Below are 18,940 nucleotides of genomic sequence, written 5' to 3' on the forward strand. Positions count from 1 at the left end.
TATCATTTCTTTGTAACTTATTCAGCTTGGCAATTGCTTTTGATTTGGTGGATTGATAACATGGTATAATATATTTAAGCAGTTTGAAACTATTCATTTCTACACACTATTTTTAAAAATCATCTACTAGATGAAACATACAATAAAACTACCTGTGCTGAAATTTGGGGGAAGTTTAGGTCCTTAAAAAAAAAAAAAAAAGTATTAATAATCATTGACTACATCTATGATAAAGTGCTTATTTTGGTTTACTTAGATAATGCTGCAGTTGGTGGAAAATGATAAACATTTAAAGTGTTAACACTCTGTGAATGCATTGGATTAAGAGAATAAACATTTTATAAAAATCACTTGGTAAGGATTATAAACTTAATTATTGCACTTAAGAATGAAACATTACTTTTTTACAATGTCACAGAAATAGGCTTGTATTACTTGTATGCTTGTGTGACTGTTAGTCCACCCAACTTCTAAAAACTAAATGTTCTAATTGAAACAGAAGAAAAGAGTCTTCCTTTTTGAAGAAAGCAACTGTGTTCTTGCCTTTTTACCCAAAATGTTATTGGAAGTAGAAATTTGAAGACATGATCATTTTTAAATTTCTTATAAAATACATAGTGTTTTAATTTAATTTGCCTCATTACAGTTAATAGTTCCCAGTTTGGTGGGATGTATAGGGAAGAGTGTGTGTGTGTGTGTGTGTGTGTGTGTGTGTGTAATATATTTTTTTTCACAGTATGTATTTAGCATTTATTTTATTACAGCAGATTTAAGGTTTGTATGAAAATGATGCCTATGAGTTGTGTGAAACTGTTTGGATTTTTTTCCAGCAGTTCTCTGTAACTGATGCAGGTTGGGCGCTTACTGTAGTTCAGCTATTTATTTGGTTCTGTAGAGGGAGGAATTTAAATGTCAAATTTTTCTCTTCATCCTTATGACTTAACATTTCCTTGGATTGTTGGAGGCTAAAAGTAGATGCAAATGATAATGAGTGTATAGTTTGGTGGTTTTCTGTCATAGTTCTTATTGCATGGAGATAATAAGAGTCACACAAGTTCATCACTTAGCACTTCATAGAGAAGGTATTTGGAGATCACTGCAAGACCTCTCTCCATTTTCTATCCTGATAATTGAGCTTTTCAGGATATCTAGGGCCTGTCTCTACTTGAGTGATTCCATTTTTGCAAGTATAGACTGGCATTCAAAAGAGTGATCCATCTAAATTTTACTCACTTGAATTTTGGAAGAAGAGAAGACCTTTCAGTAATCAGGATTTATTGTTGTCATCTTATGTGCTCGATTTGCATGTGGTCTCAAATGACATGCTGATTTTTAATTTATTTTTGGTTCCTAAAATTAAGGTAATTTGAATATTGCTTTACATTCCTTTTTAAATAACCAGGTTGGCTTTGCAAAAGGCTTAATGATGGAGTATTTGATCTGCTGGTGCAGAAAATAGTATTTAAAAGTTACTGAATACTTTTTTTAAGCTTTATTAGTTATGGCCTTAATAGTTAGTCTTTTGGCTTAAATGTCCACTGGTTTTACTTTGACACAATTAAACAGCACTGAGGATAAGTCTCTTGATACTTGTGTTGGGCAGGTATATTAACCCTATTTTAAAAGTACCATTTTGTTTGTTTTTATAGAAAAGGTAAAATGCAAGAGGACAGTGTATTCCTTTTGAAGGTTTTTATAAATTAACGTATGATGAGGTTTTTTTCCTAATTTTTTATATTTCCTTACAATGTGGTGGCCACTAATTTAACTTGAGGCTTTTCTGGTGTATGCTAACTTAGCTAGTCTGAGCTTCCAAGAAGATACATAGACATTTCAGTTTTTATTAACTGAATGAGACATTTTAAGAAGTTGAAAGAGAATTTGTGTTCAAGTTGAAAGTAAATTCTCTTTTGAAATCACCTGATTATTAAATAATTTTATTTTTTAAAAACTAACAGTTTTTTATGAATTGAGTAGACAGTTCCTAAAAATACAACTCAGATGTCAACTAGGCTGTGTATAAATAAAATGGTTTTATTTTCAGTTTTGTAGTACAAAACACTGATTAGTGTAGATAAAGAAACATCTACATCGATGGTGGGTTGTTTTGTTTTGTTTTGTTTTGTTTTGTTTTTGCCTGATTTACTTGTCTTTTGAGTGACCCCTATTAAATGTTTGGGGTCAGGGATCAGAACCAGTTACCCAGCTTCTATTTTGTCCATTTCTTAGGTTTGTTCCTGTTGTCCAAACTGCCCCCTCCCCCCAAAAAAAGATGGTGTGACACATGCTCATGCATATTATGTTAAAATGAGTACATCCTTGTATTTGTATTTCTGTTTTCAACATTGCCAAGGTGCTATGGGAAATTAAAGTAACACAAAATTAGAAAAAATAAAATTATTTAAAAGCAGGACTGGTTTCCTTTTCTCCAGGTGGTTTATGTCTAATGACTACTTGTATTTATTTTTCCATAATTCTGTGTGTTGCCTATTCCCTGAGTTCTATCATTATTCTGGTCTCAGGTCTTTTTTTGGTTTGGTTTGGTTTGATTTGGGGGAATGGGGTACAGGATGTGTGAGATTTCCTCTATAAAGTGAGGGAAGAGAACCAGAAAATTCAGCAGTTATGGTCCTAGGCTTTTCTCAAAATCTTTTAGTGTCTGGAGAAGTGGTGATGGGGAAAAAAAACATAGGGCAATGTGCAGCTTACGGATTTTGGTTTTCTGGGGTAGGTTATGGTCTGACCTGAGTGTAAATTCTAGGCTTTTAAACTTTTATTTCCAAGAAAAAACCATTAGGTTATTTTTAGCTTTTCACCACATCGTTGTTTTGTTGTATCTAAAGCTAAAGGATTTGGGAGCTTTTTTTTTTTTTTTTTAAGATTTTACTTACTTATTTGACAGAGGTCACAAGTTGGCAGAGAGGCAGGCAGAGAGAGGAAGGAAAGCAGGCTCCCTGGTGAGCAGAGATCCCGATGTGGGGCTTGATCCCAGGACTCTGGGATCATGACCTGAGCTGAAGGCAGAGGCTTCCTGTGGAGCAGGAAGCTAGATGAGGGGCTGAATCCCAGGACGCTGGGATCATGACCCGAGCCAAAGGCAGACGCTTAACAACTGAACCATCCAGGCGCCCCTCAGTTTCAGTTTTCTATTTCTGGAAGGTTTTTACAAAGTTTAGCAGTTACTGCTAAAGGATGGTGAATTTCCTTAAAAGTCTGACATAATTATCAAGGGTATTCTAATTTGTGTGAGTTTAAAGGAACTGGGATGTTTTTGCTTTCTTTATAATGATCCCACATTGGGACCTCCTTCTTCTGGTGTTGTGGGAAACAAAGGAACAGGCTACCTAAATACTTTTTAATGTATATATTTTATTTCTACACCCAGTTTGGGGCTTGAACTCATGACTCTGAAATCAAAGAGTCACATGCTCTTCTGACTGAGCCAGCCAGACACCCCTAAACATCTTTTTAAATTCATTTTTGGTAGCTGCTCTGCAGATCTTTCTTGTTCCTTTTGTATTATGTTTACTGTATAAGACTTAACATAGTACTACTCCAACCTCTCTAAAATATGTATGTGGCTTTTATCTTTACACACTTGTATTTTCAATGATGCATCTAAGTTCTAGTTTTGCATTCCCAATTCTGCCTGTACAAGTAACTGACACTGATCTATCAAAACTAATGGCATTACCTTACCATTAGAGTTCATCATAATGGGTAGAATATTATATATATATTGTCAGCTAATATTTATTGCATGCTATGTTCCAGACAGTGTGTTAGGCAACAGAAATATGCTTCCTGCCCTTATTGTGCTTAGCTTGAAATAGTCCTAAGTAATGGCAAAATATGAAAGCTGGAATCAGAATCTGTGTGACTAGGAGTGAGGGATGGTGCAGGGATAGAGAGATATTTCTCTGAGAAAGGGGACATACCTGAAAGAGCAAAAAAATAGGTGGGCAGGAAGGTGTTCAGATTAGGAACAACTTGTGCATTAGCATTTTACCATGCACTGGAAGAATTAGAGGGTCCTGCACATAAAATCATGGGTGCCATTGTTTGATCTTTCAAGCTGAGGCTGAAGAAAGAGGGAAGAGCCAGACTCCCAAGATTTGAAACTTGTGCACTCTGGACAATAGATGGGAGACCAGTTAGATTGTACCTCATGATAGGTTGGAACAAAGTGGAAGATTTGAGAAATTTCTGGGAACAAGACTTAAATGGATAAGATCTTTGGAGGGAAGAAGAGTGAAGTAAGCATCAAAAATTACTCATGAGGGGCGCCTGGGTGGCTCAGTGGGTTAAAGCCTCTGCCTTCAGCTCAGGTCGTGATCTCAGGGTCCTGGGATCGAGCCCCGCGTCGGGCTCTACTCAGTGGGGAGTCTGCTTCCCCCTCTCTCTCTGCCTGCATGTGATCTCCCTCTGTCAAATAAATAAATTTTTTTTTTTAATTACTCATGAAAAGGTTTTTTAAAAATTACTCATGAGGGTGCCTGGGTGGCTCAGTTGGTTAAGCGGCTGCCTCGGCTCAGGTCATGATCCCAGCGTCCTGGGATCGAGTCCCACATCGGCCTCCTTGCTCGGCGGGGAGCCTGCTTCTCCCTCTGCCTCTGCTGCTCGCACGCTCTCTCTCTCTCTCTCTGGCAAGTAAATAAATTAAAAAAATCTTTAAAAAAAAATTACTCATGAATTTGTGGCTCTGGAACGGGATGGAAGTTTGTGCCATTCGCCATGATTGGAGGGATACGTTGGCAAAAAACATTTTGCGGGAAGGGAAATATATTATGAGTACAGTTTTGAAATAGTTAGGCTTTCTCCTTCTGCAGGGTTTCTGATAATCCTAACAGTGGAGACCTGGGGGAACAAAAATAATACTAAACTAAAAATCATTCCTTTTAAGTCCAAAAGACAATAGTTAATCTCCAACATAAGGTGGTTTTCATTAGATTGCATTTTCTTTCAGCTAATTTTATTCCTGCCTTCCCACCTCACCCCCGACCCCCGCACCCTGCCCCACCTCCAGTCCCCTTTCAGCTAATTTAAAATGTGACTATTAGGCTACATTTTAATGTAGCCTAAATAAAAAATGTTTGGTTTATATCTGCCCCTACTTCTCTGTCTTAATTATCGGTACCTTAATCCTAATCATCCTCTATCCCCTTGGACAGTTTCCAGGCTACCAACTATTGTGCTAACTACTTAATATATGATTTCATTCAAGACTTAATGTTCCGGGGCACCTGGGTGGCTCAGTGGGTTAAAGCCTCTGCTTTCACCTCAGGTCATGATCCCAGGGTTCTGGGATCAAGCCCTGCATCAGCTCTCTGCTCAGCAGGAGGCCTGCTTCTCTTCCTCTCTCACTCTCTGCCTGCCTCTCTGCCTACTTGTGATCTCTGTCTGTCAAATAAATAAATAAAATCTTTAAAAAAAAATAAAGACAATGTTCTCAGTCCTCATCAATAAGGTCTGTCATGTATTGGATAGGAATAAAAAGCATTAAGCTAGTCGTGTCTGTTATAACTAAACATTTTCTTCACAATCAATGTGCCATTTTTCTGGGTGTAGATTCTTAAACGACATAATTCATGTCTGCCTCAGCAAAACCAGTTGTGTTCTAGAAATCATGTAATAGCCATAAACATGGATCAAAGGTTGTAGAATTTAAATACCTATCAAACTTGGCCCTTTTCTTTAGTTAAAGGCTTCCCTTAGCTATAGCCATCTCTGCTACTAATACTAGTGTATTTAGGCAAATCATTTAATTCTCTCTGCTTGTTTAATCATCGGTTAAATTATGGAGTAATAATTAATACTCTTCAAAGTTTCCAAATGTAAACTTAATAAAATTTTCCTAAAAATTTGTTGTGTCTTAACCACTATCTTATTTTCCTGTAGATGTATGGCTATTTTCCATCTGTTTTGAAACCTTCAGAAAATACCCAGTTGTCTATTTTAAATGTGGTAGAGCTGGATCCAAGTGCATAATCTCACCCTAGCCCCTATGTCTCCATCTCTCCCATCTTCCCTCTCTCTCCTCTCCCTTGCCTTTCTCTCCCATGCCCAGTCTACTAGCTGTGCGTTGGCTTCTTTCTCAAGTGGGCTTTCTCCATATGACAGGAAAGGTTAACAGTAACAGTTATATATTTACATGGTCCTTGCAGCAACTTCCAGGTAAAGAATTCTCTCACCCAGCGTCCATATAGCAAATCTTTTTAAGTCCTGTAGCTTTTTAGTGTATTTTGTTCAAAAGGGCGAATTGCATCCATGGTGGTTTTTGTTAAAATGTCTGGCTATTCTTGTGATTGTTTTTTCTGTAATAAGAATTTTAGAATCAGCTAACAAATTTTGTTTTAAAATTCTATTTTAAAGAATTTTAAAGATTTCTTTTTTTTTTTTTTTTTTAAAAAGATTTATTTATTTATTTATTTGACAGAGAGAAATTACAAGTACACTGAGAGGCAGGCAGAGAGAGAGAGAGGAGGAAGCAGGCTCCCTGCTGAGCAGAGAGCCCGATGCGGGACTCGATCCCAGGACCCTGAGATCATGACCTGAGCCGAAGGCAGCGGCTTAACCCACTAAGCCACCCAGGCGCCCTAAAGATTTCTATAGATATTATATTTACAGGAAATTTTGGGAGAAGTGACTTTATGGTTTTAAGGCCTATAGCTTTTTAGTATGCTTTGATCTCTGTTCAGGCAAATCCTCCTTTTAAATTTTTTACTTTTAATTTTTCTTGACTTTCCTTGAACATTTTATCTTCTACTGAAACTTTTTTTTGAGTGAGCTTCTCAAGTTAGAATTTAGAAGATCACAATAGGATTTTCATAAAAATTGCACTGATTCATGTAGATTAATTTTTGAAGCATTGATATGTTGAGTTTGGGTGGATTTTTTTTTCCCATTTAGGTCTTCTTTTAGAACATTCAGTTAGCTTTTTCTTCATCTAGGTCTTGTACATTTCTTATTGGGTTTGTGCCTACTTGTGTTTTGCTCTGTGAATGGATTTTTTTTTTCAACTCACTGTTGCTCTAATACAGGAAGGTTATTTTTATATGTTGACTTTAATCTTAAGCCACTTTAAAGTTTTTTATAGTAAGTCTGATAAAACCACACTGTAAGGTCTATCAGAGGATGGACCTTATTCAAACACTGTATTCCCTACCGCCTAGACAGTGCCTAACATGTTACATTAACTCAGTATGTTTGAATGAATGAATGAATGAATGAATGATGGTATGTTAGATGATTCTCTTGGATTTCTGGGTAGACAATATTTCTAATTTTTCAGCCATTAAAATTATGAGACTCTTAGTAAAGATTGTTCTGCAAGTTGTTTTGAAGTACCCTTTCTCTTACATAGGCATCAATATTAGATAAAATAGAACAAAATAAAATTACAAAGCAATGGCCTTATGCAGAAATAATATTTCTCTGTCCTTAAAAATGTTTGGATATGAAAAATTTTTAGTATATACAAAAATAGAATAGTATAATCAACCTGCATATTCTTATCACTCAACTTTATTATGATCTCAGCCACTATTATCTCATATATACCTCTGCTTTCTTCTCAACCCACCTTCCAGTGGGTTTTTATGAAGCAAATTTCAGGCATACCATTTCACCCATAAATATTTGAGTATGTTTTCCCCATAAAAAGTAGTCTTGTAGTTACATAATCATAATGCCATTGCCATATATAAAACATAACAATCATTCCTTATTATCTAATGTTGGAATTTTTGTGGTCCTCAAATTTTTTCTGTTTTAAAAAATCTCTTATCTAGGGGCGCCTGGGTGGCTCAGTGGGTTAGAGCCTCTGCCTTCGGCTCAGGTCATAATCCCAGGGTCCCCGGATCGAGCCCCGCATCGGGCTCTCTGCTCAGCGGGGAGCCTGCTTCCTCCTCTCTCTCTGCCTGCCTCTCTGCCTACTTGTGATCTCTATCTGTCAAATAAATAAATAAATAATCTTAAAAAAAAATCTCTTATCTAAAACTGATATAACAAGGTATGTTAATTATACTGGAATTAAAATTTTAACAAAAGAAAAAAAAGTTTTAAAAATAAAAACCAAGATCTGATTACCAGGTCTGCTCATTGCCACAAACACATGCAGGCAGGCTTGTGCTTGCACACACACATATCTGTATTTAAATAAAATCTTTTTTAAAATACACTAATAATTATGCAAAGAGTAAAGAGTAAGAAATACAAGTATAACACTAAGGAAAACCAGCAAACCATGCAAGAACGAACAAACCAGGAAAAAAAAAATTCAGAAACAACCACAAAACAAGTAATAAAGTGGCAATAAATACATATCTTTCAATAATTAATTTGAAACACTCCAATCATATAAGGTGACATAATGGATAAATAAGATTCATCTATACACTGCCTACAAGAGACTTATGTTAGACCTAAATACATCTGCAGATTAAAAGTAAGGGGATGAAGAAACATTTATCATGCAATGGATGTTAAAAAAAGAAAAAAACCCAACGTAGCAACACTAACACTGGACAAAGTAGACTTTAGAACAAGATCATGGGGGAGCCCAGCTGGCTCAGTAGAACATGCAACTCTTGATCTCAGGGTTGTGAGTTCAAGCCCCACAATGAGCACAGAGATTACTTTAAAGAGATTACTTCCCTCACTCCCTCCTCCACTCTCTTCCTTCCTTTCTTCCTTCCTTCCTTCCAGGCAAAGAGTTTTATTAACCTTGTTTCAAACTTTATTCTCAGGCTTCTTCAGCTTAATTAGCTGCAAAGAATGAATTGTGTATAAGCAAAAACTGAAAAGAGCTGCAGGTTTTCTCAAATCAATGACCAAAATTTTCAAAAGCAGTCATATTATAAAATAGAAGCTCCCAGTAACTTCTCCAAGTTATTACCTTCTTCAGAATTTGACTCAATTCAGCTTGCTTCATTCTTGGAAGAGTCATCAAAATTCTCCACAAGATCTGAACTTCCTTTTCATCTTCTCTGGTAGCTAGTGGTGCTTTTCCATCTACAGATTGTTTGACTGGGGAGCTTCAGCCAGTCTCCTTCAACTAGTCAAACTGTCTGCATCAAGTTGGTTTAAGATACTGGGTAGCATTTCCGTCAGCTACTCAGGGTTGCCCATGATAGTGAAAGTGATCGCTGCCAGGGATGCCTGGACTTTAGGGTTGTTAAAATGGATCATGTTCCTTGGTTTGTGAACATTTTCGCTTTTTCAATGCCAGAGATACTGTTTACCCCTAACTTATTTGAGGAGAACTAAAGTTTTTTATCATCTGCTGTAGCCATCCTATGAACCACCTTTTTTCAGCGAATAGTTTCTTTCCCTCCAATGCCCACTTGTGCTTGCAGTTTTGTGAGTTTCACCTGGTTCACCATAGTTTCTTTTGGGAGTGGAAATAGGACAATGTGGAGACTAAGGTTGGTGCTCAGGTGATCCCAGGTGGACCAGCTGAGATTAGGTGTATACGCATGGGGATGCGAGATGCAAAAATAAAATCTTAAAAAAAAAAAAAAAAAAAGACTGGGGTGCCTGGGTGGTTCAGTTGGTTAAGCAACTGCCTTTGGCTCAGGTCATGATCCTGGAGTCCCAGGATCGAGGCCTGCGTAGGGCTCCCAGCTCCATGGGGAGTCTGTGTCTCCCTTTGACCTTCTCCTCTCTCGTGCTCTCTCTCACTGTCTCTCTCTCAATTAAATAAATAAATAAATATTTAAAAAAAAAAAAAGACTAACAAAACACAAAGAATGGCACTATAGAATAATAAAGGGGGCAATCCAACAATAACATAATATAACAATTGTAAGTATTTCGGCACCCAACATGGGAGCACCCAAATAAATAAAACAATAACAAATGCAAGGGAACAATTAAATAGAATAATCATAGGGGACTTGAACACTCCACTTACATCAATGGACAGGTCATCTATACAGAAAATCAATAAGGTAATAATGGCTTTGAATGATGTACTGCACCAGATGGATTTAACAGATATATTCAGAGCAAAATAGACATTTTTTGGGTGCCTGGGTGGCTCAGTGGGTTAAGCCTCTGCCTTCAGCTCGGGTCATGATCCCAGGGTACTGGGATCCAGCCGGCATCAGGCTCTCTGCTCAGCGGGGAGCCTGCTTCCTCCTCTCTCTCTGCCTGCCTCTCTGCCTACATGATCTGTCAAATAAATAAAATCTTAAAAAATAAAAAGGAAACTTCCTTTTAGTTCTCCTTTCCTTTGGTTTTTTTGTTTGTTTGTTTGTTTGCTGTGCAAAAGATTTTTATCTTGATGAAGTCCCAACAGCTCATTTTTGCTTTTGGTTTTTTTTGCCTCTGGTGACTTGTCTTGTTGCAGCTAAGGTCAAGGAGGTTGCTGCCTGTGTTCTCCTCTAGGAGTTTGATGGGTTCCTGTCTCACATTTAGGTCTTTCATCCATTTTGAGTTTACTTTTGTGTGTGGTATAAAGAAGTGGTCCAACAGACATTTTTCCAAAGAAGACATCCAGATGGCTAAGAGACACATGAGGAGATGCTCAACATCTCTCATCATCAGGGAAATACAAATCAAAACCACAATGAAATATCACCTCACACCTGTCAGAATGGCTAAAATCAAATGACAAGAAATAAGTGTTGGGGAGGATATGGAGAAAAGGAACCTTTCATGCACTGTTGGTGGGAATGCAAATTGGTGCAACCGCTGTGGAAAACAGTACAGAAGTTCCTGAAAAAATAAAAATAGAAATATCATATGATCCAGTGATTGTATTACTGGATTCCACCCCCCAATGAAGCTACTAATTTAAAAAGATATGCACCCCTATGTTTATTGCTTCATTATTTGTAATAGCCAAGATATGGAAGCAACCTGAGTGTCCACTGATAGTTGAATGGATAAGGAATATTTACATTTATATCCCCACATCAGGGTCCCTGCTCGGTGGGGAGCCTGCTTCTCCCTCTCCCACTCTCCCTGCTTGTGTTCCCTCTCTCCTTCTCACTCTCTGTCAAATAAATAAATAAATAAATTTAAAAAAAAGATCATATTGAGGAAAGATGCCCTTTTCTCCCCCAAAGATTTTATTTATTTGACGAATGAGCAAGATGGAGAAAGAGAAGGAGCATGGGGAGGAACAGAAAAAGAGGGAGAAACAGACTCCTGCTGAACAGGGAGTCTGGGATTTGATCCCAAGACCCTGGGATCATGACCTGAGCCAAAGGCAGACACTTAACCAACTGAGCCACACAGGTGCCCCAAAATGCCTTTTCTTTAAAGCACACCTCAGCCTTCCCCAATGACATGTCACAACACAAGAAGAGAATCTTTTCCCTGGGGCACCTGGGTGGCTCAGTTGGTTTAATATCTGTTTTTGACTCTATTCAGGATCCCAGGGGCCCAGGATGGAGCCCCACATTTAGTTCCCTGCTCAGTGGGGAATCTGCTTCTCCCTCTCTGTCTGCCCCTCTCCCTGATCATACTCTCTCCCACTATCTCTCTCTAAGTAAATAAAAATCTTTAAAAAAAAAAAAAAAAGGAATCTTTTCCCTAACACTTTTCTTTTTTTTTTTTTTTTAAGATTTTATTTATTTATTTGACAGACAGAGATCACAAGTAGGCAGAGAGGCAGGCAGAGAGAGAGAGGAGGAAGCAGGCTCTCACTAAGCAGAGAGCCCGATGCGGGGCTTGATCCCAGGACCCTGAGATCATGACCTGCGCTGAAGGCAGAGGCTTAACCCTCTGAGCCACCCAGGCACCCCTCCCTAACATTTTTCTAAACCCTTCTAAGTTGAAGAGAGTCTACTGTATGTTTCTTCTGTTTTCCCAGTGGTTTCATAGGGACTTAAGAATATAAAAATTCCCATGTTAATCATGACATGTTGGCGCATCTCACAGAACCTGTTTTTTTTTTTTTAAATATTTTATTTATTTATATGACAGAGAGAGATCACAAGTAGGCAGAAAGGCAGGCAGAGAAAGCGGGGGGAAGCAGGCTCCCTGCTGAGCAGAGAGCCTGATGCGGGTTTGATCCCAGGACCCTGAGATCATGACCTGAGCCAAAGGCAGAGGGTTAACCCACTGAGCCACCCAGGTGCCCGAACCTGTTTCTTCATGGAATGCTTTCCAGTTTCTACAGGGCTTTATTTTAGAGTTTCAATTATAGGAAGGTTTTACATCCCCTAAATATTCCCAGTTTTCAGCTGAGGTGTACGAGGGAAAACCTATTAACATGAATGCAAAAATTTGTTTGCTTCTGCCTACAGGGGAGATACTCCCTAACAGGATCCTTTGCCTGTTCTTCATCCAACTCAGGGACCTTTGGGTGCTCCCTGGAGGTAGATCATGAGGCATTCCAGGTTCCTGCTTTCTGCTACCACCTTCAGGAGTTGGTAGCTGTCCCTCTGTTCCAAGCTTTTGTTTGCCAGCCTTGCCTCTGCCACACTCTCTTCTGGGGGTATAATTATCCAAGAACCTAACAGTTCTCAGGATTTTCTCAGATGTCTCCCTTATCAGGGAGGAATATCTTGCCCAGAATTCTGTCCCCTGACCCTTAGCTGACTTCCATCCAGGTCCCTTGGCCAGAATAGGGTGATTTGTTACCTAGCAGTAAGGAAGGCTGAGTATCTGGCATTTTAAGCCTCTGTGGAGGTAGGTGGGCTCTCCAGACAAAGTAGAGAAGAGGGGAAATGAACTCTGGGTAGATGGCTCAATGCCTCTGTCAGAACCCACTCATTTGTGGCACTTTTATTCCATTATACACAATTAAAAAGTGTATAGTTCAATCTAATGAGAAGCTAGAACAATTGTAAATATGTACCCAACATCAGAGCACCTCAGTACATAGAGCAAATATTAATTGACATAAGGAGAGAAACTGATGATAATACAATAATAGTAGGGAACTTCACTGCAGTTATGTCAATGGATATCTCATCCAGGCAGAGAATCGATAAAGAAACGCTGTCTTTGAATGACACATGAGACTAAAAATGTGTGTACTTCACTCACATGAAATTTCATTCCCTTCCTTTAAGGAAGAGAATCCCAATATCAAGCAGCTACCTTCTCCAGCTCCAAGTTCAGACCTCTGGGGGTATGTAATCTTCATGTCTGGAGATGATTCCTCATGGACCAGGAACCTGGAGTTGTACTGGTCTCCAACACAACCAATAGACCACTGGTTCTCCAAATGTGGCCTTCATACCAGCAACAGCAGTGTCATCACAGAAGGTGGTAGAAATGTCAATCATTGGGCCACATCCCAAACCTATGAAATCAGGAAGTCTGGGTCGGACATCACAATTTGTGTTCTATAAGCCATCCTTGTGATTCTGATGTATGTTAAAGTTTGAGAACTACGGCAACAAACGATGCCAGACAAGGAATTGTAAGTACAATAATACCTCCGTTCAGAAAAGGAAATACGCAACAGACACGGTTCCTGAGCACGTACCATACCTGTTTCTATCAGTTTTTGCTGTGTAACAAACCCTCAAAACTTAGTAGGTTGAAATGACAACCATTTTTTGTCTTATGCATTGGTCATTTGAACTGGGCTCAGCAGGGCTCAGTCATGGACTTGCGATCAGCCAGCTGTCTATGTATGGACTGACTCATACTTTGCGGCAGGTTGGATTTTACCTAGAGCAATGAAGGTGGCTAGGCCATGACTCTCATCTAGCAGCCCAGCTCCTGCTCCTTCACAAGGCAGTGGTCTTGAAAGCAGAAAGAGAGGGGGGCAAGCCCAATGCACAAGCACTTTCCAAGTCTGTAGGTCATGCTTACTATGGTCTCATTAGCCAAAGGAATTCATATGTCAAACCCAATGTATAGAGGGGATTTACCTAAGGATAGTGAATGCAGTGGAGGATGGGGTGGGTCAAAAGGGTTATTGCCGCCCTTTTTGCAATCTACCATGCTGCCTGACAGGCAGACTTTGAATGGAATAAATGTGTTAGTCTGGTAGTCTCTGGTTCTGATCTCTGAAAGTGCCATTGTCCTTCACGGGCATACCTAATATGGGCATTGGGTATATGCCCTTCCTGCAGAACTTCAGCAGCCATTTTCCTGTGGGTGGGAGTTGGAAGTTTAGGAACTGCTTTTAGTGTTGAGTAATTAGCTGCAGCTAATACCAAGTTTGGAATATCTTTGGCATATACTGCAAAACCTTAGTGGGGTTCTGGTCTGTTTTATCCAGTGAATTCCATGTGCTAATAAAGTAGGTAAAGTTCTACACCAGCGCTGAGCAACACAGCAGCCACTAGTGATGTGTAATTATAGGGCACTTGAAGTACAGCTAGTCTGGGTTGAGCTGTGCAGTTTCTTCTCACTTTTTTTTTTTTTTTTTTTTTTAAAGATTTTATTTATTTATTTGACAGAGAGAGATCACAAGTAGATGGAGAGGCAGGCAGAGAGAGAGAGGGAAGCAGGCTCCCTGCCGAGCAGAGAGCCCGATACGGGACTCGATCCCAGGACCCTAAGATCATGACCCGAGCCGAAGGCAGCGGCCCAACCCACTGAGCCACCCAGGCGCCCTCACTTTTTTTTTTTTTAAGATTTTAGTTATTTGACAGAGAGAGATCACAAGTAGGCAGAGAGGCAAGCAGAGAGAAAGAGAGAGGAGTAAGCAGGCTCCCTGCAGAGCAGAGAGCCCGATGCGGAACTCGATCCCAGAACCCTGAGATCATGACCTGAGCTGAAGGCAGAGGCTTTAATCTACTGAGCCACCCAGGCGCCCCATCTTTTCACTTTTTAATATAGTAGAATTTAACATTACACAGGTAGCTCACATTGTATTTTCTTTCTTTCTTTTTTTAATGATTTTATTTATTTATTTATTTATTTATTTGACAAAGAGAGATCAGAAGCAGGCAGAGAGGCAGGCAGGGGTGGAGGGGAAGCAGGCTCCCTGCTGAGCCGAGAGCTTGATTTGGTCCTCCATCCCAGGACCCTGATTACGACCTGAGCCGAAGGCAGAACCTTAACCCACTGAGCCACCCAGGCGCCCCCACATTGTATTTTCAATTAGACAGCACTGATCAGTCATTAAGCCTGAGAATTTCAGCCTCATAGTTCTTATTTCTATACTCTGCAAACACCTCCTTCTTCTTTAATTTAAAGGTCTGTTCCTAGAGACAATTTGAAATGAATGACCTAAAGGAGGAGGAGTACCCTTAAAGTAATCTTTCCTGCTAGGCTTTTTGTATTCACTACTAAGTTAACCTCCTTCACCTGACAAAGACTGTTTAATAAAAGGTCTTAAGATCCTTCAGAGATCTGAAGCCTCAATCTTTTCAATTTTATCACTGTTAAATCCCTTGCTTCTGTTTACCTCACTTTAACTTGGGAGACCTTGGCTTCCCCAAGTCAACAAAGCTCCACCCTGTCGCCCTGGTCAATTTGGATTGTAGCCAGAAGAGCTTCTTAGTAAAGCCGACTTTCCCTGCCTATCCTCTGCTGGGATGACTCCACACTGTTTATCTCTTGTGTGAATTTACTGAAAGCCATACCAAGTAGTCCACTCACTCCCTAAACCTTGAAATTTTCCCATTATTTTCCTAGCAAAACAGCCCCAGTCTACATGTGATCTATGTCATAATAGTTTACTAGACATTGTGCAACTGCCCTCAGTCATTCCTTATTTTTGCTCACTTGTAATATCCATTTTTTACTGGACAGCGAATAGCAGAATATTCAACTAAAATAGGTTTAAATCCATTTTCTCATATAAGAAGGACAAGCACTGTATAGGTGGCTCCAGAATTTATTTTATTTTATTTATTTTTTAAAAAGATTTTTATTTATTTCACAGACAGAGATCACAAGTAGGCAGAGAGGCAGGCAGAGAGAGAGGAAGGGAAATAGGCAGAAAGACAGGCAGAGAGAGGAAGGGAGCAGAGAGCCCAATGTGGGGACCCTGGGATCATGACCTGAGCCGAAGGCAGAGGCTTTAATCCACTGAGCCACCCAGGTGCCCCAAGAATTTATTTTAGCAGAACAATTCAGTCAAGTTCTAGGTGACTTCTCTGTACTTTTCTTAGTTTCCCCCTGTGGTTGCAGCATGACTGCTGGTGCCCTAAACTGGACAACATCCAAAGATGGGAAGGAAATGAAAGGTCATTTTCTCCTTGCATATCTCTCTCATCAGAAAGGAAAATCCTCCACAGATGTTCCCCTTCCAGTAGTTTCCCCCAGTGGGTCACATACATGCCAAGGAGGTCAGAAAAGTGTGTATTTGGCATATTCAGCCTCAACAGGGTAGGTGTGGTCTAGTGACAAGGGAAAAAAGGAGTCAGGGCTACTGGGAGGGTAAAACAACACCACCTGCTAAGATCCTTCTTATGGAGTCTATTGTGTAACAAACCACCCTGAGCTTCGATGCATAAAAGGGTGGTCATTTTATTATGTTCATGGGAATTTGGACAGGGCACAAGGGTGGGCTGTCTTTGCTCCCCATTGTTTGGGACCTCAGCTGGGAAGACTCAAATGCCTGGGGGCTGAAGTCATCTGGAGGCTTCCTGGGCTAGGATGACTAAAAGGCTGGGCTGAACTGGGCGGTTGGGCAGAGCACCTCACATGGTCTTCTGTGTGGCCAGCTCTCTGCATGGCTGCTGGGTTCTCAGAGTGAATGCCCTCGGAGGGAGGCTCCTCAGAGGGGCTCTCTGGAGATAAAGAATTCTGCTGCATGGCCTTCTAGGACCTAACCAGCGAAGTTACATAGTATCACCTGCGCCATATTTTATTGGTCAAAGCAATGAGAAGCCCATCCAAACTCAGCGGAGGGACCTCACTTTTTGACGGGAGGAATTTGCAGCCATAAAACCTGCAACAGTCTTCATGTAAACCGAAAGACATACATACATATATATTCCCAAGATTCTCCTTACATTTTTGCAGTTGAAAGGAAATTTCAGTTTACCCCTCAATCAACCACGATGTCACATTTCTTTTTTTCAAGCTGAAATTCTTTTCTCAACTAAAAAACAATTTTCTTTCAGCCCCTAACTGGTATACTATTGTCCAGAAACTCTTACTGTTGAATAGAAGTTGAGGCGTTTTCTCTCAAGAGACCAATTTTGGATCAGCATAGAAGGGAAGCGAAAACACTGAAATCCCTCAAATTGTGAAGGGGAGCTTTGGCAATAAAAAAAGAGAGAGAGAGAGAGAGAGAATATGAACTAAAGCGTCTGCCCCAGTAACTCCTAGTAAAAATACACAAATGGATCCTCCTTATATTGCATTAAAATGTTAACATTTGGGAACACCTATTAAGTCATCCATTGAAGAGGATATAAAAAGATCAAGAAGACTAAGTTCTCCACTTTCAAGTAGTTAGAATTCTAGGTGGGAGGAAGGAGATTCTCCCGCTATTGCCTTAAATACGAGAAATGAACTAGAAACAAGGAGCTCCTGGCAAGAGGGACGAGGAAGCCCCCGTGAAAGAAGTGGTTTGTGATATAATGATACAAATTTAAAAAAAAAATCATTAATCGGTCAAAAAGTGGCTTGAGTTCAGGTCCTCTTAAATGGGTAGATGTCAATTCTGGGAAAATGGAGGAGGGCACAAAACAAAGGCATACACACTAAGAGAACCGGAAAAAATGAGGCCTGGGTCCCCTGAAAACTCGGTCGCGATCTTGTAAAAGGTAAACGCTACGTGGGCTCCGGCCATCAACACCTCCTGCTCAAGTAGCCCAGGAGAGTTCCGGGTGTCGGGGTTGGGGTCGTCGTCTCAGGAGATGCCCAGTAGAGGGCGCCGTAAGCTCGCGAGTCCTCGGGCTGATAGGTCCGCGGAGGTGGTGCGTCCTCGGCCCGGGGGCGGGGCCGCCGTGCTCACGTGACTTTCGCTCATGGCGGCGGCGGAGGCAGCGGCAGCGGCGGAGCTCGGCGGCCGGAGCCGGATCCTGTAGCCGGGGTGTGGGCCCGCGTCAGTCCGTCCCTCCTTCGGCCCCCTCTCTTGTCTTCCGGAGTGTGGCTGGCGGAGCCCGGATGGCGGAGCGAGGCCTGGAGCCCGCGCCGGCCGCGGTGGCGGCGCTGCCGCCCGAAGTGCGGGCGCAGCTGGCGGAGCTGGAGCTGGAGCTCTCAGAGGGTAGGAGCCGGGCTGGGGAGCGAGCGCCGGGGCACCGCTGCGGATCGCGGCGACAGGGAGAACAGGTCCCCGCCGCGCGCCCTGCTGGCCGTGCGGGCGAGACGGGAGGAGGGTGCCGGAAATCTGGCCCGTGCTCTGAAGGGGTCGTCTTCCCTGCTCTCGCATCCTATGAAGTGGGTTTCCCCTGGCGTTCATTGTGTTCTCGGGGAAAGGGTGAAGCTGGGGCTTAGGGGAGAAGTCCTCCCCCGGCCCGGGCTGTTTCTGCACTCCTTGCCCCTCAAAACCCAAGACAAAGCTGCGCCCTCGCGCTCTTCCCCGGGCGTCTGGGCACGGTGGGGGGGCGGTGAGGCTGCGAGCAGGGTGGCTGACAGCTTTCTCCTGTCCTCCTCTACCCTTTTCGCGGGGAGGGCCTCACGTCTGTTTCAGCTCCCCTCCCCCCTTCAGAAAAAGAGAAAGATACATGGGAAATCCGCAGCATTTCTTCTTCCTCCTTCTTTAACAATACGAGATGTCTCCCCAGTGACAGGAGTGAGCGAGAAGCAGAATGGGCCATTTAGGGTCCTAGGCAGATTAGAAGCAGTGGCATTAACCCAGAGAGACATACACTGTGCTGCTTTCAGATCACCTTTGTCATAAGGTTTTTTCCTGGTGCCTCTATTCGGGGTGAATTTTCCGCATCTGATCACCTTTTAGAGTCTTTCAAGAGAGGAGGAGGGGTGGCTACCGGTTACATGCAAATCCTGGCCGGCACCCTCTTTCTTTTGACAATGGATTGGTACAGGGAGGGTTGAATTTGAGAATTAAAAGAATAGAATAAATCAAGCCTCTGTTATTAGAGAAGTCCCTTGGACAACAATG

The 18,940-nt window shown here is 41.2% G+C and overlaps 1 protein-coding gene across 4 annotated transcripts in view; it reads left to right on the top strand.

Moving 5' to 3' along the window:
* Nucleotides 1-17,821: 17,821 nt before the first annotated feature.
* Nucleotides 17,822-18,940, top strand: part of DIP2B (disco interacting protein 2 homolog B) — a 224,118-nt gene continuing 222,999 nt past the window's right edge. For all 4 annotated transcript variants that reach the window (XM_032348169.1, XM_032348170.1, XM_032348171.1 and 1 more), the window contains exon 1: nt 17,822-18,082. In XM_032348169.1, the coding sequence (XP_032204060.1) occupies nt 17,983-18,082 (100 nt within the window). In that variant the 5' untranslated portion in view covers nt 17,822-17,982. The remainder of the gene's footprint in view (nt 18,083-18,940) is intronic.

This window comes from Mustela erminea, chromosome 6, assembly GCF_009829155.1.
Source record: "Mustela erminea isolate mMusErm1 chromosome 6, mMusErm1.Pri, whole genome shotgun sequence".
Taxonomy (NCBI): Eukaryota; Metazoa; Chordata; class Mammalia; order Carnivora; family Mustelidae; genus Mustela; species Mustela erminea.